The sequence below is a fragment of the Heteronotia binoei genome, chromosome 9 (assembly GCF_032191835.1).
Source record: "Heteronotia binoei isolate CCM8104 ecotype False Entrance Well chromosome 9, APGP_CSIRO_Hbin_v1, whole genome shotgun sequence".
NCBI classification, from domain to species: Eukaryota; Metazoa; Chordata; class Lepidosauria; order Squamata; family Gekkonidae; genus Heteronotia; species Heteronotia binoei.
Window position 1 is genome coordinate 81100769 of NC_083231.1, and position 27041 is coordinate 81127809.

Here is a 27041-nt window from a genome sequence, read left to right on the forward strand (position 1 = left end):
TTCCTCTTGTCTTGCAGCTAAAATTAAAAAGTTTGTGGCAAACATACAAGAAAACTAGAAAACAAAAATTGGGTTATCCTTGCAAATGGTAATGGTGACTACAGCTTCAGTTTATAATTATCTTAACCTGTTTTAACAAGAAAAAATGAGCTTGTTGCATTTTCTGGTACAAGACAATTTCTGTGTAATTTGTGAAGTCCAAGGAAGCAATTTAGTCATGTTTTCTCATGTGATATTCATCTATTGACTACAAATATTCTTGCATTTTGTTGTGTGATCTTAACCTGTAATTTCTACTGTGCAATGTGAAATAATGGGGATTACATTTCTTTTGCAGATTTTTATGACTGGCTTGCCTTCAACAAGGTAGTATTGCTGAAATGAATCAGCAAGGATATGTTGCAACACCTCCATATTCCCAAGCCCAGCCAGGAATGGGGGGATTTTCTCCAGGCTTTGGACAACCTGCTTCTTCTCATCTGTATGGCCATTATGGTGATATAAACCCATCATCTGCACAGTCAGGTAGAGCAACATTGTGGTTGAGGTTATGTAAAGCTTGGTTGTTGTCTCATAATATTATAATAAAAAAAATCTGGGTCTAGAATTTGAATTCTCCTTTCTTTCTTTTAAAGTCAAAATTGATTTCCTGGTTACAAAGAAAAGTTGGAAATTGTTGTTGAACACCAGGAGACTGTTGTTTACGTGCTGCCACTAGATTCAAAGTTCAAATTGTATGGCTGCAACACAAAGGCCAGTGAGCAATTCACAATCACTTATTTTTGTTCTAATAGAATCTTGCAGGAGGTTAGATTATACTAGTATTGAGCAAATTGTTTCAGCTTTATTGATGGCAGAGGTGCTAAATGGCAAATTCTCTGTGCATTTTTCTTTAGCTGTTGCTAATATATCTTTTAATATGATGGCATGTTGTTATTAACTGCTGTATTCTTCACTATGTTTTATTTATTTAGCTGTGCTAAAAGCAAATGTGCCTTTTGGGGCTGCTGCTCCCATGGGAACTCCACCTCCCAGCACCCATCAGTTTAACCAGGCCAGTCTCCAGAATGGACCCAGCAGTACAGCACAACAAACAAACAGGTGATCTTTAAAAACAAAATCATAAAACAGGTTTTTATGTTTGTTTATCTGATGTTTTAGGATGGGAATATGTGCTGTACATGTGATTGGAAGTTGGTTTAGATCTTTTAAGACCTTCCTATAGCTCTAAGCTGTATGAACAGCTGGAAAAGTAATGGTCCAAGGTCAATAGTGTGTCTTAGCTGACAACATTTGATCTAAATTTTTTAATGCACATGCAGTATGATGCAGCATCTGTGTGGACCTTTCCCTGTCTGTGGTGAAAGCAACTGCCTTTCAGTGTTCATCTTGCTGCTTGTTGTAGTGCAAAGAAGCCAGTCTTCTGTTAGTAGATACATGCCAGATAGAGATGCCAATTTAAGTTATTGGCTTAATGTGCCTAGAATGGCTTATGTTATGAAAGCCGGTGTGGTAGTTAAGACTGTTGGACTAGTGTCTGTAAGACTCAAGTTTGAAACCCCATTCAAGCCATGGGAATCCACTGGGTGACCTGAGCCAGTAACACTCTCTCAGCCTAGCCTACTTCACAAAGTTGTTCCAAAGTTAAAATGGAGGAGAGGAGAATGATATAAGCTGCTTTGGATCCCCACTGGAGAGAAAAGTAGAGTTTAAATGAATTAAATAATTAAAATAAATAAATCCTGGGCTGGAAAGTGGACATTTACTTGTTTGTGCTCTTAAAGTGATGGGTAGATACTAGACTTCTAATTGATCAGATAAATTCCAGTAGGACTGGGCTACTCATCTGCCGGTTGGATGATCAATCCCCGTTTAGCTACTTGATAAGTCCTCAAAGCAATAAGCTTTGTTGCTGGCTATGTATAGTTTCTTACTATTTTACTGAAGCTGTGGAAGTGTCTGCTATTCCCATCTTGCTTTATAAACATTTGGGTAGGATGGATGCTGTATGAATGAACTTAATACTTCTTTCAGAGAAATAATTATTTTAGTTCAATTGAATCCTTTGCTCTGGGATATCTATTAAGAGATGTATGTATAAGTCAGATTAATCAAAGGGAAAACCTGATTCTTTCATTCCTGTATCAAAAAATTATTTAGATTAGAGTTCAAGGCCTAATTTGATCCATATGTTTTGTGCAGCCTTAATATGGAATGCATTCCCTGGATAGAAAATAACCTTTGACTTGCATGCCTGATTTTAAAAGATCAAAGCAGGATGTGTGTGAGCCATGAGATGAGGTTTAGTTCTGTTTCAATTTTTTGTTGTCTTTATGGCATCATCTGATAGTGCTGAGCAAGAGTTAATAATGTTACATTTTATTGAATTTAAAGGCAATTAATATATACTGTAGCATATATCTTAGTTTTCCATCCTGAGAAAAGTCTCTTGAGCAGGTTTACCATAAAGTGAAGTCAAATATTTTTGTTGAATTATGTTCACTCAGTTAACATTGCTTTTCATCTTTAAGCCTTTTAGCTTTAAGAACATATACACTAGTAGGACTTTTTTTGTAGAAAAAGCCCAGCAGGAACTCATTTGCTTATTAGGCCACACCCCTGATGCCAAGCCAGCCAGAACTGTGTTCCTGCTGAAAAAAAGCCCTGTTTACCAGTATTGTTGCGGTCTTTTTATCTTGATAGATTTCCTCCCCTTGTAGCCAAGAAAATTACCTTAGTAATCATAGTATGGCACCTTTGTCAAGAATGGGTAGGAGGAAAGACTTGGTATATGATAAGATGTTGAGGAAATATCAAGTAAAAAAATGTGACTATGAAGAATGAAGTTAAGAAAGCAAGGGCAAACAACTAAGGAAAGATAATCACTGAATCATTAAGTAATGCAATTTATTGTCTGCTTGAGGTTGGTTTTATCCCAGTGACCCAGAGAAGACTCACGAGTTCTCAGTTTTAATTTTTGTAAGAAAAATAGGAGATAAGGCAGTTCATATGGATTTGGCAAAGTTATGATGTGTCCTATAACAGGCCAATTTTATGCTACTATAAAGCTCCTTCAGAAGTATGTAGGCTACAGTCCTGTATGTGCTTATTTGGGAATAAATCTAATTGAAATCTGTGATACCTGATTGTGGGTGAATATTTGTAGAACTGGGCTATGAATTGATACCTGTAGCCACTGCTGGCTCTGTCCTTTTCACCCTGCTTCCATGTCCCTTGGTACTGTTTAAAATGAGTATTTCTGGTGAAATGGGCTTTATCTTTCTATTAAGAATCATTTGTGCTGCCTATCAGTATCTGCGTTGTACTCATTAAAGGATTAAATAGTTGTTTAGGAAAACAATACATATGTGAAATGAAAGAGTCAGCTTTACAGTGGGACACACATTGTTCTACAAAATGCAGATCTTCCTATTCTAACAGAAGACTGCATTCATGATAAGTCTTGCTATGTAAATCTTACCACTCGTTGTTCTCTAAGAACCTGAACTGAAGGCACATAATGCAACAAGTGGTTGGTGCCTGGAAGAGAGATTTCTTTGGAGCCCTATGTTCAGGTCCTTGAGTTCCTCTGAAGAAAGTGTGTTGCAGATTTTATAAGTAACATGCAAACAGAGTTTTCTGGCTCCTTTCATGTGTATCTATGTATTGTTTTATGAAATAAGCATATAGTCATGACTTTTACAGACCTTGCCCTTTTAAGTTATTGTACTGTGTAGGTTTCAAAGGATTGAAGAGCTTTGATAAGAAAATGGAACTTCTCTGCCTTCCCACTCCCATTTTTGGAGGACTTTCAAGAATGGCATGGGGGGAGGCAAAATGAGAATCTGCAGATGGAGAATGGAAATCAGCTCCACCTTCTGGTCCTGAAATTTCTTGAGTGGATCAAATAAATGATGATGAAGAAGAGTAGGATTTTATACCCTACTTTTCTTTACTGTAAGGAGTCTCAAAGCAGCTTCTAGGTTGGAGTCCACTACTCTTAACCACTATGCCATGTGACTGATGTTTTGGTCCATCCCAGATTCTTGCGCTGACCAGGATTTCCCAGGTTATCCCTATTTCATCAGATCTTGGAAGCTAAACAGGGCCTGGTTAGTATGTGGATGAGAGACCACCAAAGGAAATCCATGGTTGCTACACAGAGGCAGGCAATGGCAAACCACCTCTGAACATCTCTTGGCTTGAAAACCCTATAGCCTTACTATATAAGTCAGGGGTGGCCAACAGTAGCTCTCCAGATGTTTTTTGCCTACAACTCCCATCAGCCCCAGCCATTGGCCATGCTGGCTGGGGCTGATGGGAGTAGTAAGCAAAAAACATCTGGAGAGCTACCGTTGGCCAACCCGATATAAGTCAGTTGTGACTTGATGACACTTTCTACCACCACAGGCTTCTGTTTTGATTTACCTAAATTGTTATGTTATTTTGTCTCTTCAGGTATCCAGCTGCTCCACCTTCCTGTTCCTCATACTACCATCCTTCACAAGCTTCTTATCCAAACAGCCCACCACCATCTACAGTACAGCTGGTTAATCAACTTAACAATATGCAAGTAAACAGTTATGGTAAGTGTTGCACAATCATTCACCAGGGATGGCCAACGGTAGCTCTCCAGATGTTTTTTGCCTACAACTCCCATCAACCCCAGCCATTGGCCATGCTGGCTGGGGCTGATGGGAGTTGTAGGCAAAAAACATCTGGAGAGCTACCGTTGGCCACCTCTGATATATACTATTGTGTGATCATAATTTTCATTGAGTTGCAAGTATCAAAATTAGTAGTCAAACTCATACCTCAGATATGAAGCCCTACAAGATTTTGGTGGATTTATATATATATATATATAAAAAACCTGAGATGGTTAAACATATATATATGTATTGAAAATTGTGGTAATTTAATATCAGTGATTTTTTACGAAGTTCATAATAACTGCATGGCACTCAGCTTATTGTAAAGGGTTTTTTAAATATGCTTAATCATTATGTTTTCATACAGGTCCCAGTAATGTTCCAACCCTTCCTCCTCTTCCTTCTGGGCTCCAGCCATCTTTGCGAGGTCCACCACCTCCATCGCAGCAAGTGGCCTTGCCATCTGGTCCTGCAGTTTCTCCACCACCAGCAAACAACTTGAACAGTCATTGCTCTCCACCTTCACTCCCTCCAGGAGCTAGGCAGGAAGGGATCCCTGGCTCTAGCCCCCTGAATACAAATCTGCAGCAGCAACAACTCCCAAATCAGCCCTCAGGCCCTGGATTTCCTCCTCAGTATGGTGTGTTTGCCTGCTAGTCTGTATGGATGGCTGCTTTGTAACCACCATTTTGAACCTTCTTTGTGGGGGGTGAAAGCTGATAAAGTGATCTGGAGTAGATAAGGTGTACGTTGGGCATGCCTTTTCTTACCTGCAGCTTCTCTGTTCTAATTAGCCCCTGCTTTTTATACATACACACACAAACACACACACAAGCAACAAGAGTGTATTAGGGCCTGGTGAGGAAAAAGCCACAAGTGTGGGCAGTAGGAATGTTAAGGATGATTTGCCATGGTTTCAAGGTTGTCTGTGTAGTACTAGTATTACTCATTGGTCTATATGCAGTGAATAGCTAATCTTCATATAGGCTAGATGCAGCTCTCCTCCATAGACATGGTGCTTTTCACACAGACAGATGTGTCTTCTTTCAACAGTTTTCTTGGTCGTTAGGTGGGTTATAACTAGATCAGATTTGGATAAGACAAAAATTTAGCTTGGAATAGAATATTCAGTTAATTCAGTATGCTAGTTGTTTCCCCAGTTTTTTTCTAATCAAAAGCCTTAAAAACCAGGAACAATCTGAATCAATGCTAGATTCCTGTGAACCAAAGTAGGTGCTTGACAGTCCAAGCTGGTTAAGTCCAACATGAATTTTAGGGTCTGAGTGCCATGCTAAACATGCAACAAAATAACTATGCAGAAACATTGGTGGGGAGCATGCCACACCATCTGTATAAGGATCGAGCTACATGCGAGTCACATGTGCACACCCATTTCCCCTGAGATGGTTAAGCATTTGTAGTGGAAAGGCAGACGGTATCTGTTGCGTCTATTGTTTTTTTCTCCTTCCGGAACTAAAAAAACCCAGACTGGTTAGGGGCCCATTTGCAATCTTAAAAAAGCAAGGAGAGAAGAATTCAAAAACACTTTCCCTTAAATTATAGTATTGATCCATAATCTCCCTCCCTCTTCCTGGCTACTGTTTATTATGACAAAAAGACAAGTCAACAGTTTTTCCAGTCATGGAACTCCACGTGTAGTTTGGTTCTGATATGACGGTAAACTTGATGTAACATGGATACATAAGCTTAAATGAGGCTATTCAGTCCTGTAAAATGTGGGTGCCCAGATGGAGTTTGGGCCAATGCCATGTGGGAAGGGAAGAGGATTTGACCCTTCCACATCTTCTTAATTTCTCTAATTGAAACCAGGGTTCTGTGCTTTTATTAGTGGTTTTAAGGGGAAGGACATCTTTTATAAGGATATCTGTTGTCCTTAAAACTGTTAAAAACTGAGTGAAAAGCATTAGTGAAATGGAGAAGGGATTGAAGAGTCTTAATGCATTCACAGTGCAATCTAAAGCAAAGTAACTGCAGCCTAGGGTTACCAACCTCCTGGTAGTGGCTGGAGATTTCATGGGATTACAACTGATCTCCAGGTGAAAGAGATCAATTTATCTGAAGAAAATGGCTGCTTTGAAAGGTGGTTTCTATGATATTGGACCCTGCTGTGGTCCTTCCCCTCCCCAAACCCTGCCCTGTTCAAGCTCCACCCTCAAAATCTCCAGGTATTTCTCAATGTAGAGCTGGCAACCTTAATCCATTCTGAACTCATTGTTGCAGAGTCATTGACCAATTTCACACTCACCTTACGCCGCTCTCATGTTCGTCTTCTCAGCGGGGCTTCCTTCTGATTTCACACTATCTGCCCTGGGGCTGCAGCAAGCGTTGGAGTTTTCACACAGCAAACAGAAACCGCTAAAAACAAGTTTCTGTTTGCTGTGCAAAAATGTCGATGCTTGCTGCAGCCCTGGGGGAGATAGTGTGAAATCGGAAGGAAGACGAACGCTGAGAAGACGAACGTGAGAGTGGCATAAGGCGAGTGTGAAATTGGTTATTGATTTCAGTGGGCTTGTGTTGTAGCTACTCTACACACAATTACTCTATGAGCAAATTAGGAATTGGGAGCCTTGGGTCCAAAAAAAGCAAGTCATCCTTCTTTCATCTGGTCTCATAAAATTCTACCAGGGGAATTGTGTTCATGTGTGTATCTTTTGTGCATAAGAGAGACAATGTTTAGGCCTCTGTGGGCATACAAATTTAAGTTGGTAGTGTAATGCTAAACAAGGGAAGTATCTGTTGGTAGAGTGTCATTTGTGGGAAAGGCAAACTATCTTGCCATCTGGTGGAACTTAAAAATAAAAGCTTCCAGAGAGAGTTTGGAGAGTTTGACTTTTTAAAAAATGATTTTTAAATCTTATTTTCACCTTTGCAGGTAACTTTGCTCCTCCCATGGCAGGGGCACAGTTTTCCTATCCAAGTGGCCTTCCCTCAGGCCCTGCTCAACTGGCTGGGCCACAACAGAAGAAACTGGATCCTGATTCCATTCCAAGCCCAGTGAGTAACAATTTTAGACAAGGACAGTGTAATGATTAGTGTGGTTCCTAAAGTAGATAACTTGAAAATGTGAGATTCCACATGCTGTGCTGCGTGCCAAACCATTCCCAATGTTCTTTCCAGCCATCAAGAGAGAGTTTTCATGGGGCATAGGGTCAGGAAGTGGGAGCTGGGAAAACCCAGTTTTCCAGTTATTGAATCTAACGATATATTTCAGAAGCTGTATTTTATATGTTGATGGATTATAGCTGTATAAATTGATCATATTTTTAATAAATCAACCTCTACCATTTTAATGAATAAAAGGGGGTTAGTCTATTCTTCCTGAGGAGTGGCCTTGGTAATATGTTGTCCACAAATATTGAGACTTTAGATATTTTGAGGACTAGCAGGAGTGTTAGAGTTATCAGATAAATGAAGCATGCAGTAAATCTTGCACTACAATTCTTCATTTAAAAGTATATCCTGAATTGGATTCATAAGCAGTACTGTAAAACAAACCTAATACAATCAATTTCTACAGTAACATAATACATTGACAATTCTGAAAGGGCATACCACACCTTTCAAAGAAGGTGTGATATTAGTTCATTATGGACTCTGAGAATACTTCAGTTTGGAAGCCATTCTGTTTACACGTTTTTAAGAACTGATTGACAACCAAAGAGGAAGTACTTTTTTCTATTCTGTTGGGAGATTTATGACACTGAATATATGCATATGTGATTTACTGGATATGTGATTTGTATTTCCTTTCTCTATTAATGAAACAGGCTTGATTCTAAAAATAATTTTGAGACCATCACAAAAAGGCCCTGCTTAGTCATTTCATAAAACTTGCCTCTTAAACCAAGGTTCTGTCCAGAAAAGCTCTTGTCTCTTAGATATGCAGTAATGAGTGTTTAATAGACCAAAGACTGCTGTAATATTGTAATGCAACTGAGAAATTCCTAGTTGGACCCTGCTTAAACTTTAAAAAAAAACGTATTTTATTCACTAGATTCAGGTAATCGAAAATGACAAAGTTTCCCGGGGTGGTCAAATCTATGCTACAAACATCAGAGGTCAGGTTCCTCCTCTGGTAACTACAGATTGTGTGATCCAAGATCAAGGTAAATGTGTAACCATATGAGCCTTTTTTCTAAGTGAATTTAAAATTTCTCAAGGCTGAAATGTTCACATTTAATTTCTGCAATGTCTATTAATTTGAAGACCACTGGGGTTTTTTTGCTTCCTTTCTGAGACAGGTGTGTATGTAAGACAGCAGTCTGTAGAAATGTGTTCTTCATCTATGGGATTCTATTTCCTTAATGATTTGAGTGAGCATCTTCTACCAAAAAAGCCCTATTTGGCCACTTTGATTTAATGGCTGGATTTAAGACAGTATTTTGTGGGGATGGGATTATCTAGGACTGTAAAATACTTGAAATTTGATGTAGGAGTAGGAGTTTTGGTTATTCAGCTGACTTAATTACTTTGATTATTAATTTTATGATGCTGGAAAGGAAGGCAATGATACCTTATGTCCACATGCTTTGTTTTTCTTTTGAATGTCTCAGGTCACGCCAGTCCTTGTTACATTCGATGTACAGCATATTGCTTTCCCTCATCCGCAGATATGGCTAAGCAGGCTCAGATTCCTCTAGCGGCTGTCATCAAGCCATTTGCCAATGTTCTACCAAATGAGGTAAGCAAGGAAATCACAGATTTTGTTCAGAAATTTGGATTTTTACTAACTGTGTTTATGCTGGTATTACAAATGTTTTCAGCACCCTTCAACAAAACAGTAGTATATTCTTGTGCCACTGTTATCTAGCATTGTATATATCCAGGCTGGTGCACAAAAAAAAAAGTCTCTCAGACACTTGAACTGCAGTCATATCCAGGCTGTCCTTGGGAAACTGCAAAGTTTTCTTTCTTGATCCTACAACTATTTAAAAGCAGACCTTTGAAACTACAAAATAAGTGTATCACCCTCCTAGTGCTATTAGCTAATTTCCTGGGTTGAGCTAGCATCTGCCAGGATGCTGGGTACTGTCAGCCCACTTGAGAATACCATATATGCACATTCTCTCATGGGTTAACTATAGGTAGAGAAAGGGGTAATTGTCACACTTCTTCCTGGTAAATGCAGACAAGCTTGATCTCTTTATGCTACGGCTAATAAAACTGATACCATCATTGGTTACATATGCATATAACCTCTGCCTGTTTTTGTGAGAATTTCACTGTGATGAAAGGGTAAAGAAATGCATTGGTCAAATAACAAGGCAGTATTCATAATTCAGGAGCATCCTCTGAAATGAATGGTTATGTCCTTGCAAATGGGAAGACCTATCAAACCTCTCATCATATTCCCTTTTCAACAGACATCTTGTGGGATTAGATCTGTGCATGTAAATATATTTATTTATTTCTATTTACTAAGCTGCCCCTCCTGCAAGCAGGGCTCAGGGTGGCTTATATAAGAAACAAACACATACATAGGAAGATTAAAATAATATTAAATACATTAAAACAGTTCCTCCAACAGATGCTACATCCTGTGCTCAGGATGATGGTAATTTCAGTATTTGTCAGCCCCCTTGGTGTAGGAAATATAAGAAAAGGCGGGGGGGGGGAAGGTGGGAGTATGTGAGTGCCAGACCATTGCTATACTCTTCTAAATGCCTGGCAGGACGTCTCTGACTTGCAAGACCTTCAGTAAGGTAATAAGTCCTATAGGGCATTGATGTTCTCTGGCAGAGAGTTCCACTAGGTGCGGGACAGGGTGGAAAAGACCCCAGCCCTAGTCGAGGACAGCCAGATCTCTCTTGGCCTGGGTACCACCAGAAGGTTCTTACTGCTAGAGTGTAACGAGAGAAACAGTCCTGAATATATGTAGGTCCCTGACCATTGATAGTCTTAAAGGTCAACACCAAAACCTTGAACTGGATCTAATGCTCCACTAGAAGCCAGTGCAGCTCACACAGCACTGGTTAAATGTGTACCATCTGAGGAGTCTCCTTAAGAACCCACACAGCCACATTCTGGATTACCTGCAGCTTCTGGGTCAAGTGCAAAGGTTGCATGGATTACAGTGGCTAGGTTGGGGTGAGACAAGTAGGGAGCCAGTTACTTAACCTGGTGCAGCTGGAAAAATGCCAGCTTGGCAACCTTTGCAACCTGGGCCTCCATAGATAAAGTGGCGTTTAGGACCATGCCCAGACTCTTGATAGTCGCATAGAGATAATTGTTTAGTTGTGTACTGAGAGGTTGCTATCTGTAATGTGAGTTTGCACTTGGTTTTATATTTGATGTAAGCCACTTTGAGTTCCATCGATTGAGAGAAACGTGGGATATAAATATTTTAAATAAATAGAAACTTGTCTAATTTTATTAGTTCATATGACATAGTTCCTTTTCATTATTTTCCTACCCCAATAGGGATGATCTATGAAGGCTATTTATAGTTTTCAGAGAATACGATATCATTGTTTGACATAATTTATTTTTAGCAAACCACTGCTTTAGCAACAGGCTATAAAAATAAATGCTAACAGCTATCAAGTTAGGCCAAGCACTCTGTAAGTTTGTTTGGGAGATGTATGAATCTTTGCCAGACTTGGATAAACCAGATGATCTTTGTTTAACATTTAATGCTGCTTGCTACTAATATTATCTGTGCCAGAGGTATGTATTGCACTGTGTGAAGCTTACTTCAGTTCTAAAGAATATGTGCATATGCGTGTTTTTGCAGTCTCTAAAATAAATGTACATTGCTTTTAGAAAAATTCAATAGCAAGTTTAATGTAATTTCATTACAATTGCTTAAATAAAAAACCTATTTTGTTCAGTGTTCCTTCACTGACCTCCTTTTTTGAGTATTTGTATTTGAGCTATGGAGTATTTTGAGGTTTTGTTGAATATTTTCCCATACTACTTGCGTATCTCCATAACTCCTTCTCTATAATCGCGAGGGAAGTAATATGGCTTCTTGCTTGTGTACTGAAATCACAAAGATACAGGATAGTGGAAAGAACATGCTAACATCCAGTATAATAAAAAGATAATTGCAAATAGTCTACATGACTATGCAGTTTATGTTGCCAAACCGTTAGATCAATTTATTCATTGGATCCCAAATAGGGAAAGAAAAAAATCCATCTGTGAGAAATGAAGAAAAGCTGGTTATAACATGGAAGAAGGAACCTTGGAAACCTTTCTGAAATCTACCTACATGCAAACTAGTATAAATAGTTACCCCAAGAAAAACCTCATGTGCTGTTCAGAGGAAAATATGAAATGAATGTATTTGAATATGAATATGAAACAGAAATGTGACTGAGCTGAATACATGTGTGGAAAATGGTCGCATAATATTAAAGGTATTAAAATATTTCATTATAAGTGGACGTGATTCTGCACATTTCTTTTTCTGCTGGTGGAAAAGGAAGGAAAGGGTTCCCTTTGACTATTAAAAAAGTCTTTGCTAGGGTTCATGGTATCTACATGTAAAAAAGTCTCATGGGATGTCTGCTTTGGAGGTGGGATGTGTACTGCAGTAAGGATAGAGATTGGGCCAGATTGAGTGGAAAAGATAGCTGGATCCAACCTGTTTTGAGCAGATTAACATAGGAAAAGAAAATTTGCAGTTTGCTTGTGATGGGGGTTGCTGTACTGGAGTTGAGAAATTTTCTCTCTGGTCACATTGAGTATTCTGAGTTGGGGATGAAGTTGTGTTACATTTATCAGCCAGGACTTTCTACAGTGTAGCTGTTCTCTTGTAGCACTCTGTGGCATGGTCTGAATTGTGTAGGGTGAGCAATAGTGTCATTGCTTTACATTTTGTAACCTCTTGATGATATGATATTTGGACTAGCCCAGACTAGCACAATCTCATCAGGTCTTGGCAACAAGCAGGGTTGGCCTAGTTAGTATATGGATGGGAGGCCTTCAGGGTTGCTTTGCAGGGGAAGGCAATGGCAACCCATTTTGATGTCTCTTGCTTGAAAACCCTGCATATTTGCCATAAGTCAGCCATGATTTGATGAAACTTTCCACCACCTAAAGAAAGATCTAACTTTGTTGACTCAAAACAAAACATGAAACATGTGAAACATGCTTTGAGAAAACAGAATATGCAAACAGTTCAATGTTATCATTAATTTTAATAACTTGAATGTTCAGGGTAGTAAGGGGAGAGAAACTGTGGCTCAGAGGTAGAACATCTGCTTTGTATGCTGAGAAGGTCTTAAATTCAATCCATGGTATATTCAGCTAAAGTGATCAGGTAGTACATTCTGTGAAAAACCTCTCCCTAAGACCCTGGAAGCTGCTGCCAGTCACAGCAGACAATATTAATCTTGATATGGCCCAACAAGGCAGCTGCATGTGTTCAGTGAACAGAATATGTTCTTCACATTCTTAGACCAACAGTAGAGCAGACAATAGGTGTTGCAGCAAAATGTCTTTAATGCAGTTTACTAACAATAGGATGGCCCCTGTGGATGATTCTGCTGAGTTTCTGTTTGGGTTTTGCTCTATAAATTATATATCAGAACGGCTTTTGTTTTTCATAATCTGACCTTATAGCATATCATTATGGAATCATATTCCATTTTTAGTTGCCAAAAGTAATCATAGTAACAATAATATAGTAAAAAATATAATTACCTAAGCCTAAGGGAGATGATATAAATGAGAAACTTTATACAAACTGAATAAAGGTTTAATTTGCTGGTTTTATTTTACATATACATATTTCTATTTATAGTTTCATACTTGGTGCCCTTCACTGTTTTGGTTTAGATGGGTCAGCACATTTTCCCTTTTAACCCCACAACCAAAGAAGCTACAGACGGACTTAAAAAAAAGAAGAAAGCAGAGACTTCAGCTGTCATGACAATGGATTGATAGAAAATTAGTACAGAATAACACAACGGCAATTACTTCAAAAAAACGTTCCAGCAGTGTAGCTTGGAAAATGGCAGCCATGGCATAAAACTGAATGCCCTGTACTGCACTGTTAAGAAAAAATACAGTCAAGCAGCTCAGTGAACAGCCATGAAGGAGTCAATGAACAGTACATATATGGACATATGAAGCTGCCTTATACTGAATCAGACCCTCGGTCCATCAAAGTCACTATTGTCTACTCAGACTGGCAGCGGCTCTCCAGGGTCTCAAGCTGAGGTTTTTCACACCTATTTGCCTGGACCCTTTTTAGTTGGAGATGCCGGGGAATGAACAGTAGAACTGGTCATAAAAAAACTGGCTTCCTGTTCTCAACCCACAAACATAATGTGAGCTGAACTGGTGGGTGTTTGAGCATTCCTAATAATAACTAGGTAACAGCCATATTTGGGTGTCTGGTTTATTTTGCCCTTGTAAGGTAACACACATTTTTCTGAAGATTGAGCTGGACTTGTATGTAAAAAGTCTGTGAACTCCACATACAGGGCCTGCCGCAGAAGAGAACTTTTGAATTGTTTAGGTTGTTCTTTATCCAGATCCTTTGCAAGATGCAGTCTCAGTCACTGCAACATGTTCATGTTAAATCTGTGTATCCTTAAATTCAGCTTGCATAGGGCACTGGGTTCTTTAGGCTGTCAAAGGCTCAAGGACTGTTTCCAGAGTGAGTTTCAAAGCACCAGGACACTCTGAATTAATTTTGGTTCTTCTGATGGATGTGTATCAATGGATGTATCCAATCTCCAGGGCTTTTTTTGTAGCAGGAACTCCTTAGCATTTTAGGCCACACACCCCTGATGTAGCCAGTCCTCCTGGAGCTTACAGTAGTCCCTGTACTAAGAGCCCTGTAAACTCTTGGAGGATTGGCTACATCAAAGGTGTGTGACCTAATATGCAAAGCAGTTCCTGCTACAAAAAAAGCCCTGAAGATACTAAATAAGATTTTCATTTTTTTAAAGTTCTTTCCATCACTTGTAGCAGAAGTGGAAAGCTTTGTCGCAAATGTTCATGGGGGCCCGAGTTTAACAGCTTGCATGAAACCACAGATCCATTAAGTTGTTATCACTGTATTTACAGCTGTAAATGTCACTAATTCAAACATGTCAGCTGAGTAAAAGCCATGCAAAGCTAAGTATGAAAGAGTGATCAGTTATTTTAATGACTTCCCAATAACAAAGTTAAAACCACAGCTTCTTTTATTAGCTATTACCTGTCACTTCTGCATATATGGTTTGTTAACTCTCTGTCCTTTCAGTTCCTTCATTCTGATTGCTTATGCCTGCTGACATTTTGGAGACTTGTTGTATAGTACAGTTTCTTGATTATCATCTTGCATTCCAATTTCATGTTCCCACTTCTGTCCCAACTGCTGACCTTCCCTTGATAAACAACATGGCCCAACATCCAAATAACAATCAGCACTTTGAAGCTGAGAAGTAGCTGCATGCGCTCTGTGCTGTTAATCACCCTTGCTTCAGCTCTGCCTTTAGCTGTAGTCTGCTGTCCTATATTAAGCTCATCATAGTTGGGCAGGAGAGGGGACAAATGTGAACCGCACCAAATAAAAAAATTACAGAAGACTGAAATAATGATTGATCTAAGCTGTGCTGGTCTGCAGCAGTAGAACAAAGTAGGAGTCAAGTTCAACTTTAAGACCTTGGAGCACATGAAAGCTTACGTTCTGAATAAAACTTTGTCTTAAAGGTGCACTTGACTCCTACTTTGAAATAGTGATTGAAATAGACTTTGTGTAGTTTGCCCAGTATTTAATGCCTTTTCAGTGTTCAGTTAGGTTGCCAGTGTCTGAATTACAGAATGTATTCTTTTACGTGTAACCAGGAATAAGGCCTGTTGTGGATAAAAATGCAATGGGCTCTAGAAAAAGGCTCAGGGCGAGTGCCCTCCCACCCTTGCTGTCTTTCCTCCCACCCACCCAAGTGAAGGTATTCACTCCTCCCATCCTTGGTGTCTTCCCACCCACCCATCCCCAACCCACCACCTCTCACTACCCTCCCAACCACCTCTTCCCACCCACCCGTCAATCCTTGGCCTTCACTAACCCCTCAACCTTGCTGTCACCCCACTGCCCAACTCTTGGCATTCATTCACCCCCTTGCTGTCTTCCCATCCACTCCACAGCTGAAACAGATGCTGCCCCCCTTTACTGATAGAACCATGGTTGGTTGCCTAGCAACGGTCTCCGGCTAACAGCTTCCCCAGTGCCCCAATCCTTGTCTGTTCTGAGGCAAGGCTGAGGGGAGGAGGGAGAGAGGGAATGACGAAAGAGGTGGCAGCCATGGCCTCTAAGGAAACGTTCCTGGCATGGCCAGGCCTAGCTGCCTAGTCTCATTATGGCAGCAGCGGTGGATCCCTGGTTATTTCAGTGACCTTCAGAGGCTGCGTGTGCTGGGAGGCCATCTGTGTGGGCTGTTGATGGGGTGACAGAGGTCTGTTGGTGGCTTTCATGAGATCACAGTAGAGTGGCAGCCCTTTCTGAGGCTGGTTGACAGAGAGGACACAAAGAAGCATCAGAGATATGTCTATCTCTGAGGTAAGACTGTTTTGGTGGTTTGTTCAACATTCGCAGGCCTGCAGTAGGCAGGGGCGTCAGTCAGTAGGAGGCCAGAGATGCTGACTGAGCTGTGATGGGCCAGTGGTTTATGGAGTGTATGAACTGCATCCCTCAGTCAATGGAAGATCTAGATTTGGCCACCCCACAGGACTTTTATTATAGAGAGGATAATTTGCATTACAATCAGTTAATTCTGCTTTCCTCATTCAAGAACTTCTAAAGGCTTTTGGAGGCTTTAATTTTGCAGATTGTTTAAAATTAAGAGGCATTTTATATAGAACAAAATGACTGAATAGGTTTGTTTTTTAATGATTGCTAAGTCAGCTCATGTCTAAGGACTGTTTTCTTCTTTCAGCTATTCCAGTATCAATTAGTAGACACCATAATAGCCATTCAGGTGGTGTCACTACAGTGGAATGTGTAATAAACATTTAGCTTTATGCATTAGCCAGTGTTGTCATGGTTCCCTCTGTTTTGTTCTCTGACTTTAATATAATTGGTTTTATTTGTTCTTCTGGTGTCATGGTATGTCAGTGGGGTATTGTACCCATTGACCATCTGTGAATGTGTTGACCGCCCAAGCATGTCTGTGTCACCTTTTACAAACATGCAGTTAAAGATAAGGGGAAGATTAGTATCAGCTATTTCTGGGATGGGGGCAGCTTTTTCTTACTTGCGTATAATAGTTAAGAGGTTAATCTTATTAAGAGAATTTTTTACTGTTAGGTCTGCTAATTTATAAATTTTATATATTTGCACAACACTGTAGCTGCATGATGGATTGGATCCTATATAAGATTTCCATAAGTGTAATAGCTAAAATGATTTCTTGCTGTCTGCTTATGCTAAATTAAAGCAATTATACCACCCTAGCTTTTACACATGTACAGGATATAGCACAAGGGATAATTTCAAAACTAAATATAGCTATATTGTTCATATAGCTATATTGTTAGCTATATTGTTCATGAGCCATATGCACATTGGTATTTTGTTAAATTATATTAAGCACTGTGTTGCAGTTGTGCTGCTGCTTGTGCAAGCAGAACTGAGCTCAGCGCATTTTCCATTCTGCCCTCCCATCATTGGATCTAACCCTCTGTTTTTTCAGGTATTAAAATATAATATCTGTAACGTGCTAATGTAGAAGGGAGAAATACTTAGGTGTTTTATGGTCCTTAATGCAATGTAACCAAAGACAGAGAACTCTGTACTTCTAACAAGACCATCTCTCATCTGTGTAGACTTCAATTGTGTTTGCATAACTTCTAAGTCAGGAGTGTCAAACATGTGGCCCAAGGGCTGAATAAGGCCCCCAGAGGGTTTCTAACAGACCCCCGAGCTACTGGCTGTCATCTGCTTCCTTCTCCCTTTCTCTTGCTTCCTTCTATATAACAGCTTGCTTTGTGAGGCTTGCTCAATCGCACAGGAGCTATGGAGATTTTTCTACTTGCAAGACATTGTGCTAGAAACCCTGTTAAGAAAAATATTTGAGAGTCTGTTCACTGTTCAAATTTTTCCCTCCTGGATAAAGATGTCATCACATTGAAACATGCAGAATATGCTGCTATCCACGTAGGGGGCTGTTTGGAACTTCTGCTCCATTTGGAATATACTGAAAAGTGACTTTTGCACTCTTTCTAGCTTTATACAATTTATAGCTCTGACGTAGTTGTAAAGAAATACCTTCCATGCTTATTGAATCCTGGTGAAATTGTTCATGAATTACATGTGAATCATTAAGTACAAGGGAATTTATTAGTAATTTTTCACGGATTCCTTCTCTTGATTGGATCTCTGTCTGTGATTCTCTCTTGTATTCCTTCTACATAACAGCTTGCTTTGTGAGGCTCACACAGGAGCTACGGAGCAAAACCTCTATTTTCTCCATTGGCTGAGGCTCCTGCCTTGGGGAGGAAGGGGGGGAGGCCCTTTGCCAGGCTCTCTCATTTGCACAGCAGAGCTACTGAGCCAAGCTTCTCTTCTTTCTGTTGGCTGAGGCTCCTCCTCCTCCTCATCTCCTGGAGAAGGAAGGAAAGAGCCAGAGCTTCCTTTGCCCCGTTCCATGGATCCTATGGGGGAAATACAAAGAAAACACCTTTAAGATCAGTGAATGCTAATGTTTGAAGCATGTTTTGTTTTAATTTTTTTTTAAAAAAAATCTTTAATTGCGTTTGTGTCCTTTATAAAGTTTATATCTCTGCTACCTAATCTTAAACAGGTACTCATATGGCCTGACCCAACATGGTCTCATTTATGTCATATCTGGCCCTCATAACAAATGAGTTTGACACCCTTCTGCTCTAGGTTATTCTGATTTTAAAAGATTCAGGTGTTGGGATTAGCATTTAAATTATTGTTTCCCGGATTAATCTAATATTTATTATAAATAGTTAGAGGCAAAGTGAACATTCTTAGTATCAATTGAGAATATAACTGTTTCCTCGTGCTAAACATTAATATATAATGTGATAATAAGATAAATTAGTAATGCAGGCTAGATGTTTCCTGACTGAATTTTGTCTTGCTGTCCTGAGGCAGTATGAATTTGTCTTAGTGATTTATGTGAGATTGGAATAAACTGTCACTTTGAATTATTTTCATATTCTAGTTCACAGTGACACCTACAGAGGGTATGGAGCATAAAATTGTTTTCTGAACTATACACCTTCTACACTGGTAGCTACAGTTGGACTGACAGGAGTCTGAATTTATTATTTGTATAAGGTATGCATGCTAATGTTCTAGCCAGGAATACAAGATTCTGTGTTCTTAATGTCTTAAAATTAAAGATATTTTATTTAGTAGTCAAGAAATTATGTGCCAAAATTTGAATGAGAGCATAATTTTATACAGATGATTAATTTTGCATTGTGTTGGCACTGAGAAAACTGAGCTGAAAACCAAAGTTAAAATCAACAAGGGAGTGATAGCAGAGAAGCACAAAATCCTGCTGAAAGAATTTTTTTCTACCAGCCATGGGCTTTTCCTTATGTTCTTTTTTAAAAACATGGATCTTGGAGGAAGACCGATGAAAAAACTTTGAAGAGAAATTGCTTATAATTTATCAAAAAGTTTAAGTTGTTTTAGGCCTTAGCTGGGACAATAGTTCCTTCTCACTGTATAGTTTTAACTCTTCCCAGCTTTGCTATTATTTATTTTTAAATGGCCTCATATTTTCTTTCTAAAGAGTGCCTGAGGCAGTTTATGAATTGAGAATTGTGGGAGTCAGGAAACGAGACGAGATGACCGTGGGTGAAAGCTGACCTCCCCCAGGGCGGGAGCGCTGCTTTATTTAAATCCATGTATAAGCCAGTGATTGGACAGTTTGGTCACAGGACTGCACATGCTCTTTACGCCATGAGACACTAGGCACTTGCTGATTGGGCTACGTCGGGTGCAGGCAGCACAGGCTTCCACGTGGTTTGCCAGCGTGGCGTCTGGTACTTTTCCTACACCCTACATCTCCCCCTTTTTGTTTTTAAGCTTGTAGTAGGCGTAATACAATGCCCGTCGCTGCCATGATTCTTTGGATTGTGTACACAATTGTATCAAGTTAGGAAGACACTGAATACAACAGCAAATGCTAATCAATAAAATAACAATAGCAATACCGGCACAAATTAATTGTCGAAGCCAAGTAAGATTTGGAAGGAAAGAGGTGAGCCATGCAAACGGGTCCCAGTCTGGGTGGAGCGCGTTATTTGCAATCAAGGTGTGCAGATGCTCCAGTTCTTTCTCTATTGTTCGGTTGAGATCTAGAAAGCGCACCTCACAGGCCGCGGGCCCGATGATTTTACAAAAGCCTCCTTGGCGAGCCAGTAAATAGTCCAGAGCGAGTCGATGCTGTAGCTGGATCTGGTGTAGACTAAAGATTTCGCTCTGTGAATCGCGTATGACAGCGGTTGTTGCATTGATGGATTGCTCGAGACGACAGGTGAGTCCAATGATGGAGGCTCGATTTTCTTGAGCAATTATGTTAGAATAGCTTCCTAGGGTTAGAACACCCGTGAGACCTGAAATGACTGCTCGCCCCACTCCCCATTTCTCGGGACCCCCGCTATTTGCCAATGAGCAGGGATCTCTTGGTTCACCAGAGCGAGCTGAAAAACAGAAGAAGAAGAGAAACCACCCTCGCGCCCCCTTATGGGAAGCGCGTGAACGACGGGAGTCCCGGGCGGAAGTGAAAAAGGGAGTTGGCTCCATGCTTGTACTAGGAGCGGCACCCCCGGGGGAGGGGCTTCCTCACAAGAAGGAATGATGAACACTCCCTGTTCCCCCATCTCATGCAGGGGTAAGAGCAAGGCTGCCGCTGCGGGGAAGTCTGGGGGCACAGAGACAGCCAAGGTGGTTACTTCTCCTGGTAAAGGTTGGGCGGCAGCAGACACCGTCTCCAGGGTCCAAAGTAAAGGGTCTCCCTTTGGGCTCGGGCAAGGAGACTGCCCGCTTACGAGTTTTTTTGCTCTGAGTCGCTAGGGGGGGCAGAGCGGCACTGATTTGCCCAATGATAGCCCTTTCCGCACCTCGGACATTTTTTCGATGGCCTATTGTCCGAGGAGCCCCCTTGGGGGGTCCGGGCGCAGCATTGAGCCCGGAAGTGGCCTGGTTTCCCACATTTAAAACAGTTCCCCGCGGGCCGTTTGCCTCTGTCCCCATTTCCCCGAAGGGCTGCGGCCAGAAGCGCCATCTCGTGCTGCTTGGAGCCCACCTCAGCACAGGCTGTTAACATGTCGGCTAAGGTGTAGCCAGGGCGGCTGACGACAGAGCTCAGAACTCGCTTGCAGTCAGTGTGGGGATTCTCATAGCCTAACTTCACCAGCAACTCGCTTTGCACCTCGATGTTATCCAGCTGCCGCTGGATGGCCTCTTGGAGGCGATCGATGAAGGCGCCATAAGGCTCCCCGTTACCCTGCCGGATGGCACTGAATGATTTTTGTGCCTTCTCTGTAACTGGGACCCGGCGGAAGGAGCGGAGGATGCAAGCTTTAACGCCTGCCAGATGGGCATCAGTGAGCTGGGCTTGAGCAGCCAGGTCAGCAAACTGCCCCGCCCCATAAAGCTGGTCGGCGGTAATTTGAGCAGTACCCGCAGCAATGGCAGCGGCCCGATATTCGCTGTCCCACACGACATATTGGGAGGGGGACAGAATCATACGAGCAAGAGCCTTCCAATCATAGGGCAGCATAGAATAACCTTGTGCGATACCTTCTAAGGTCCCCTGCACAAAGGTAGACTTCAAGCCATAATCTTTAATGGATTTGTTCAATTCTCTCAGGACGGAATAGGGCAACCCTGTCCAAGTTACTTGAACCTGGTTAGGGTGCCGCGGATCCGGGGTCCGTGTTATGGGGAACAACCCCGGAGATTCCCCACCCCAATCCTCTGACAAGTCCAGTTCCCCTGCCTCTCGGGCTCGAGCCAAGGAGCGTTCTAAGGGACTGAGAAGGATGGCGGGAGAGGACTGGGGCGCCGGGAGGGCTGAGCCCAGCGGCTCACTGGGAGACACAACCGTCTGGGGAGCTCCCGCGGGAGCTGAGGCCTCTGACCAAGGGGCCAGGGCCGGGTAGAGATAAGGGGGGGGTTCACCCGACGTCTCAGGGGGCTTACAGAGGATGTTATCAGTCGGAGTGAACTGGCAAATGGCATGATGAATCCGCTGCCAGGTTATGAGCAGAGACATAGGAGCGCGGGGTTCCTGCCGCAGCTCCGCTCCGATTTTCCCCCAGTCACTGGGCTTCATGGAACCACATTGTGGATACCATGGACACTGGCAGTCTATCTCCCGCAGGAGCTCAAGGATCTCTTTCCCTGACGGACATCTGTCGGGCTGCTGTGACTGACATAATTTCCGTAATTCATCCGCATGCGCTACCTGTTCTTTGGACAATGTTTCCCCCATACTCACCTGAGAAGGTGCACCGTGAAGACCGAGAGGTCGGGCGAGTAGAGGCGGGGAGCTGATCACGTCGGGGTCACCAGCTGTGGGAGTCAGGAAACGAGACGAGATGACCGTGGGTGAAAGCTGACCTCCCCCAGGGCGGGAGCGCTGCTTTATTTAAATCCATGTGTAAGCCAGTGATTGGACAGTTTGGTCACAGGACTGCACATGCTCTTTACGCCATGAGACACTAGGCACTTGCTGATTGGGCTACGTCGGGTGCAGGCAGCACAGGCTTCCACGTGGTTTGCCAGCGTGGCGTCTGGTACTTTTCCTACACCCTACAGAGAATATCTGGCATCTTTGCTTAGAGATTACACAGTAAAAATAAATACAGTAAACAACACTGAACCAACCACAAACTCTGCAGCCTCAAATCACAGGCAGATTTTAGTCTTTTCCTGGTTTCCTGTCAGTGATAGTGGTTGTGGATCCATCCAAAAAATGAGTAAAAAATTGTATTATCACCTGGTATTGCTGGTGTGAATTTTCACTGAGTTCATGTTCTATGCATATACTTGAGTTGTGCATTGAAATGTCAAACTGTACCTCTGGCATTTCTTGGCCTTCAGTTCCAGGTTGTTGTTTGTTTTTAAATCTCTGTGTATAACATATATGTATGTCATTTTAGGATAACCTGCATTTAGAAACTTGGAACAGAATAAATCTATTGGTTTTTAAAGGTGATAAAATACTGAGTTGCTTTAAGTATTATAGAAAATCTTAATCAGAATTATTTTAGTATAAACCCACTGGAGTAACTGCATAGGATTACAGTGTAATATGCCTACTCTATAGAAGACAAATTCTTGAATAACACAATTATTCCTACAGTGTTTTTATGGCTTTGAAAAACCATGCATTTGGATATTTGATTTAAAGTTCAGCACTTCTCATTTCAGGAGTCATGCACTGATGTGACATCAAAATGTAATTCAAACTTCCTTATTTCAGCACACTGAAACATACTGTGCAGTACATAGTGCTACTAAGAACATAAGAGAAGCCATGTTGGATCAGGCCAATGGCCCATCCAGTCCAACACTCTGTGTCACACAGTGGCCAATATGTGTGTGTGTGTGTATACACTCAAACACACATATATACATTCATACACATATACATACATATATATATACATACACACACACACACATATATACTGTGGCTAATAGCCACTGATGGACCTCTGCTCCATATTTTTATCCAATCCCTTCTTGAAGCTTGCTATGCTTGTAGCCGCCGCCACCTCCTGTGGCAGTGAATTCCACTTGTTAATCACCCTTTGAGTGAAGAAGTACTTCCTGTTATCCGTTTTAATCCGACTGCTCAGCAATTTCATTGAATGCCCACAAGTTCTTGTATTGTGAGAAAGGGAGAAAAGGACTTCTTTCTCTACTTTCTCCATCTCATGCATAATCTTGTAAACCTCTATCATGTCACCCCACAGTCGACGTTTTTCCAAGCTAAAGACCCCCGAGCGTTTTATCCTTTCTTCAAAGGGAAAGTGTTCCAAACCTTTAATCATTCTAGTTGCCCTTTTCTGCACTTTTTCCAATGCTATAATATCCTTTTTGAGGTGCAGTGACCAGAATTGCATACAGTACTCCAAATGAGACCGCACCATCGATTTATACAGGGGCATTATGATACTGGCTGATTTGTTTTCAATTCCCTTCCTAATAATTCCCAGCATGGTGTTGGCCTTTTTTATTGCAATCGCACACTGTCTTGACATTTTCAGTGAGTTATCTACCACGACCCCAAGATCTCTCTCTTGGTCAGTCTCTGCCAGTTCACACCCCATCAACTTGTATTTGCAGCTGGGATTCTTGGCCTCAGTGAGCATTACTTTGCACTTGGCCACATTGAACCTCATCTGCCACATTGACACCCACTCACCCAGCCTCAACAGATCACTTTGGAGTGCCTCACAATCCTCTCTGTTTCTCACCACCCTGAACAATTCAGTGTCATCTGCAAACTTGGCCGCTTCACTGCTCACTCCCAACTCCAGATCATTAATGAACAAGTTAAAGAGTATGGGACCCAGTACTGAGCCCTGCGGCACTTCACTGCTTACCGTCCTCCACTGCGAAGACTGTCCATTTATACTCACTCTCTGCTTCCTATTAATTAGCCAGTTTTTGATCCACAAGAGGACCTGTCCTTTTACTCCATGACTCTCGAGCTTACTAAGGAGCCTTTGATGAGGAACTTTATCAAAAGCTTTCTGGAAGTCAAGGTAAACAACATCTATTGGGTCTCCTTTGTCCACATGCTTGTTCACCCCTCAAAAACCTGTAATCTTCCCTTACAGAACCCATGCTGAGTATTCCTCAATAACTTGTGTTCATCAATGTGCCTACTCATTCTGTCTTTGATAATGGTTTTTACCAACTTTCCCAGTATTGAAGTCAGACTGACTGGCCTGTAATTTCCCGGATCTCCTCTGGAACCCTTTTTAAAGGTGGGGGTGACATTTGCTACCTTCCAGTCCTCAGGAACGGAGGCAGATTTCAATGAAAGATTACATATTTTTGTCAGGAGATCCACAAGTTCAGCTTTGAGTTCTTTCAGAATTCTTGGATGTATGCCACCCGGACCTGGTGACTTATTAGTTTTTAATTCGTCAATCAGTTATAAGACCTCCTCTCTTGTCACCTCAGTCTGACTCAGGTCTTTCAACATCCCTTCCAAAATTAGTGGTTCTGGAGCGGGCAAACACTTCTCATCTTTTACAGTGAAGACGGAGGCAAAAAATGCATTCAGGTTCTCAGCCATTTCCCTATCCTCCTTCAGTAATCCTTTTACCCCTTGGTCATCCAACGGCCTCACTGCCTCCCTGTCTGGTTTCCTGCTTCTAATATATTTAAAGAATTTTTATTGTTGGTCTTTATGTTTTTTGCAATATGCTCCTCATAGTCCCTTTTTGCCTGCCTGATCACAGTCTTGCATTTGATTTGCCACAGCCTGTGTTCCCTTTTATTAATCTCATTTGGACTAGCTTTCCACTGCTTAAAGGAGTCCTTCTTACCTTTTACAGCTTCCATTACTTTGTTTGTTAACCATACAGGCCTTTTCTTGTACCTGTTTGTGCCTTTCCTAACTTGTGGTATATATTTTATCTGAGCTTCTAGGATTGTAGTTTTAAATAGCCTCCAAGCTTCCCCAAGGGTTTTGACTGTATTTACCTTTCCTTTCAGTTTCCTCTTCACATGCCTCCTAATTTCAGAGAATTTACCCCTTTTAAAGTTAAACGTGGTTGTGCTGGTCTTTTGGGGCAACTCCATGTTTATACAAATGGTGAAATCAATAATGTTATAGTCACTGCTCCCAAGCGGTGCGATCACTTTTACATCTCTCACCAAGTCTTGGGCATTACTTAGGACCAAATCCAGGATCGCCCCGCCCCTGGTAGGTTCTGTGACCATCTGCACCATAGCACAGTCATTGAGAGCATCTAGAAACTCAATCTCTTTCTCTCGACCTGAACACATATTGACCCAATCAATCTGCGGGTAGATAAAATCACCTATTACGACACAGTTTTTATGTTTAGCCACTATCTTTAATCCTTCCATCATATTATAATCATCCTTTATCTTTTGATTTGGTGGGCGATAACAAACTCCCATAGTTAAATTTCCTTTTGGGCCCTCTATTTTGACCCAAAGCATTTCTAGAATGAGCAATGTCTGAAAAAATACTACGATGTGACACTCAGGTGTTAGGATGGGTCTGTGCCCTCTGATTTATTTGGTCCCGTCCATGTAAATAACTGTAACTGGGAACTTGTTTGGCAAGCTACCAAACACTGCTCCGTGCTGCAGTCTCAAGTCTGTTCATTTCAATTAGGTTAGGTGAAAATTCTTCCATGAAAATGAATTAAGGCTGTCCATAACTTGGTTTTGTTGGTCAAACCCAGGACAAAGAACCAATATGCTTGGCTTCTATTTCTGAAGAGACCATGAGGCCAGATTGGGAAGGAATTTGTCAGAGAAGAATTCAAATAAAGCTATTCATCCATGTTCACATAGCTCATCTGTGTGGTGGTGTTGGTCTGTAACTAGGGTTGCCAGGTCCCCATTGGCCACTAGCAAGGGATGGGAGGTTAGGGTGCTAGATCCAAGCTGGAAATTTGGAGATAATGCCTGGGGAGATTTGAGATGAAGCCTGCGGAGGACAGGGACTTTAGAGGGGTACAATGCCACAGTTCCAACCTCGCAAAGCTTTTATTTTCTTCAGGGGAACTAATCTCTGTAGTCTGGAGATGAGCTGTAATTCTGGGGGATCCCAAGGTCTTAACTGGAGAATGGCATCCCTATCTGTAACAATTGTTGCTGCCTTAACTTTGTTGCTGAATACATTTCAAGAATTAGCCCTCTCCCCTTTCAAAATTCAGGGTTGACAAACAGAAATCTTGTTTGGAATATGTACATTTTCAGTAAAGACTTCATAATTCCATTTGTCTTTAATTCCAGATAGATGTATCTAGTGTGCTGCTAACTGGCTTATGGCAGCTCCAAGAGGTGGAAATTCATTTGGTTTTCAAGGCAGCAGATGAGCAAAGGTGCTTTGCCTCTGCCTTCTGCATAGCAGCCCCAGTCTTCCATGGGTGGCGGGGGGGGGGGCGCTTCTATCAAAGTACTGACCATGCTTAGCTTCCAAGCTCTGGTGCGATTGGGCTAGTTAGGGCTGCTACATAAATCGATCTTACCTTGGTATAGTTCTGTAGGACTGCCACCTACATGCTTATTAATCATAATAAAATAAAGTTATTCATCCATGTTCACATGAGGGGAGGGATGGCGGCTCAGTGGTAAGCATCTGCTTGGTAAGCAGAAGGTCCCAGGTTCAATCTCTGGCATCTCCAACTGAAAAGGGTCCAGGCAAGTAGGCGTGAATAACC

General features: G+C 41.5%; 1 protein-coding gene across 1 annotated transcript in view; it reads left to right on the forward strand.

Annotated features, from left to right (window-relative positions):
• Nucleotides 1-339: 339 nt before the first annotated feature.
• Nucleotides 340-27041, forward strand: part of SEC24D (SEC24 homolog D, COPII coat complex component) — an 80049-nt gene continuing 53347 nt past the window's right edge. Inside the window, exons 1-7 of the mRNA XM_060246866.1 lie at nucleotides 340-525; nucleotides 975-1101; nucleotides 4459-4586; nucleotides 5020-5292; nucleotides 7546-7667; nucleotides 8668-8779; nucleotides 9227-9354. Of these exons, the coding sequence (XP_060102849.1) occupies nucleotides 381-525; nucleotides 975-1101; nucleotides 4459-4586; nucleotides 5020-5292; nucleotides 7546-7667; nucleotides 8668-8779; nucleotides 9227-9354 (1035 nt within the window). The 5' untranslated portion in view covers nucleotides 340-380. The remainder of the gene's footprint in view (nucleotides 526-974; nucleotides 1102-4458; nucleotides 4587-5019; nucleotides 5293-7545; nucleotides 7668-8667; nucleotides 8780-9226; nucleotides 9355-27041) is intronic.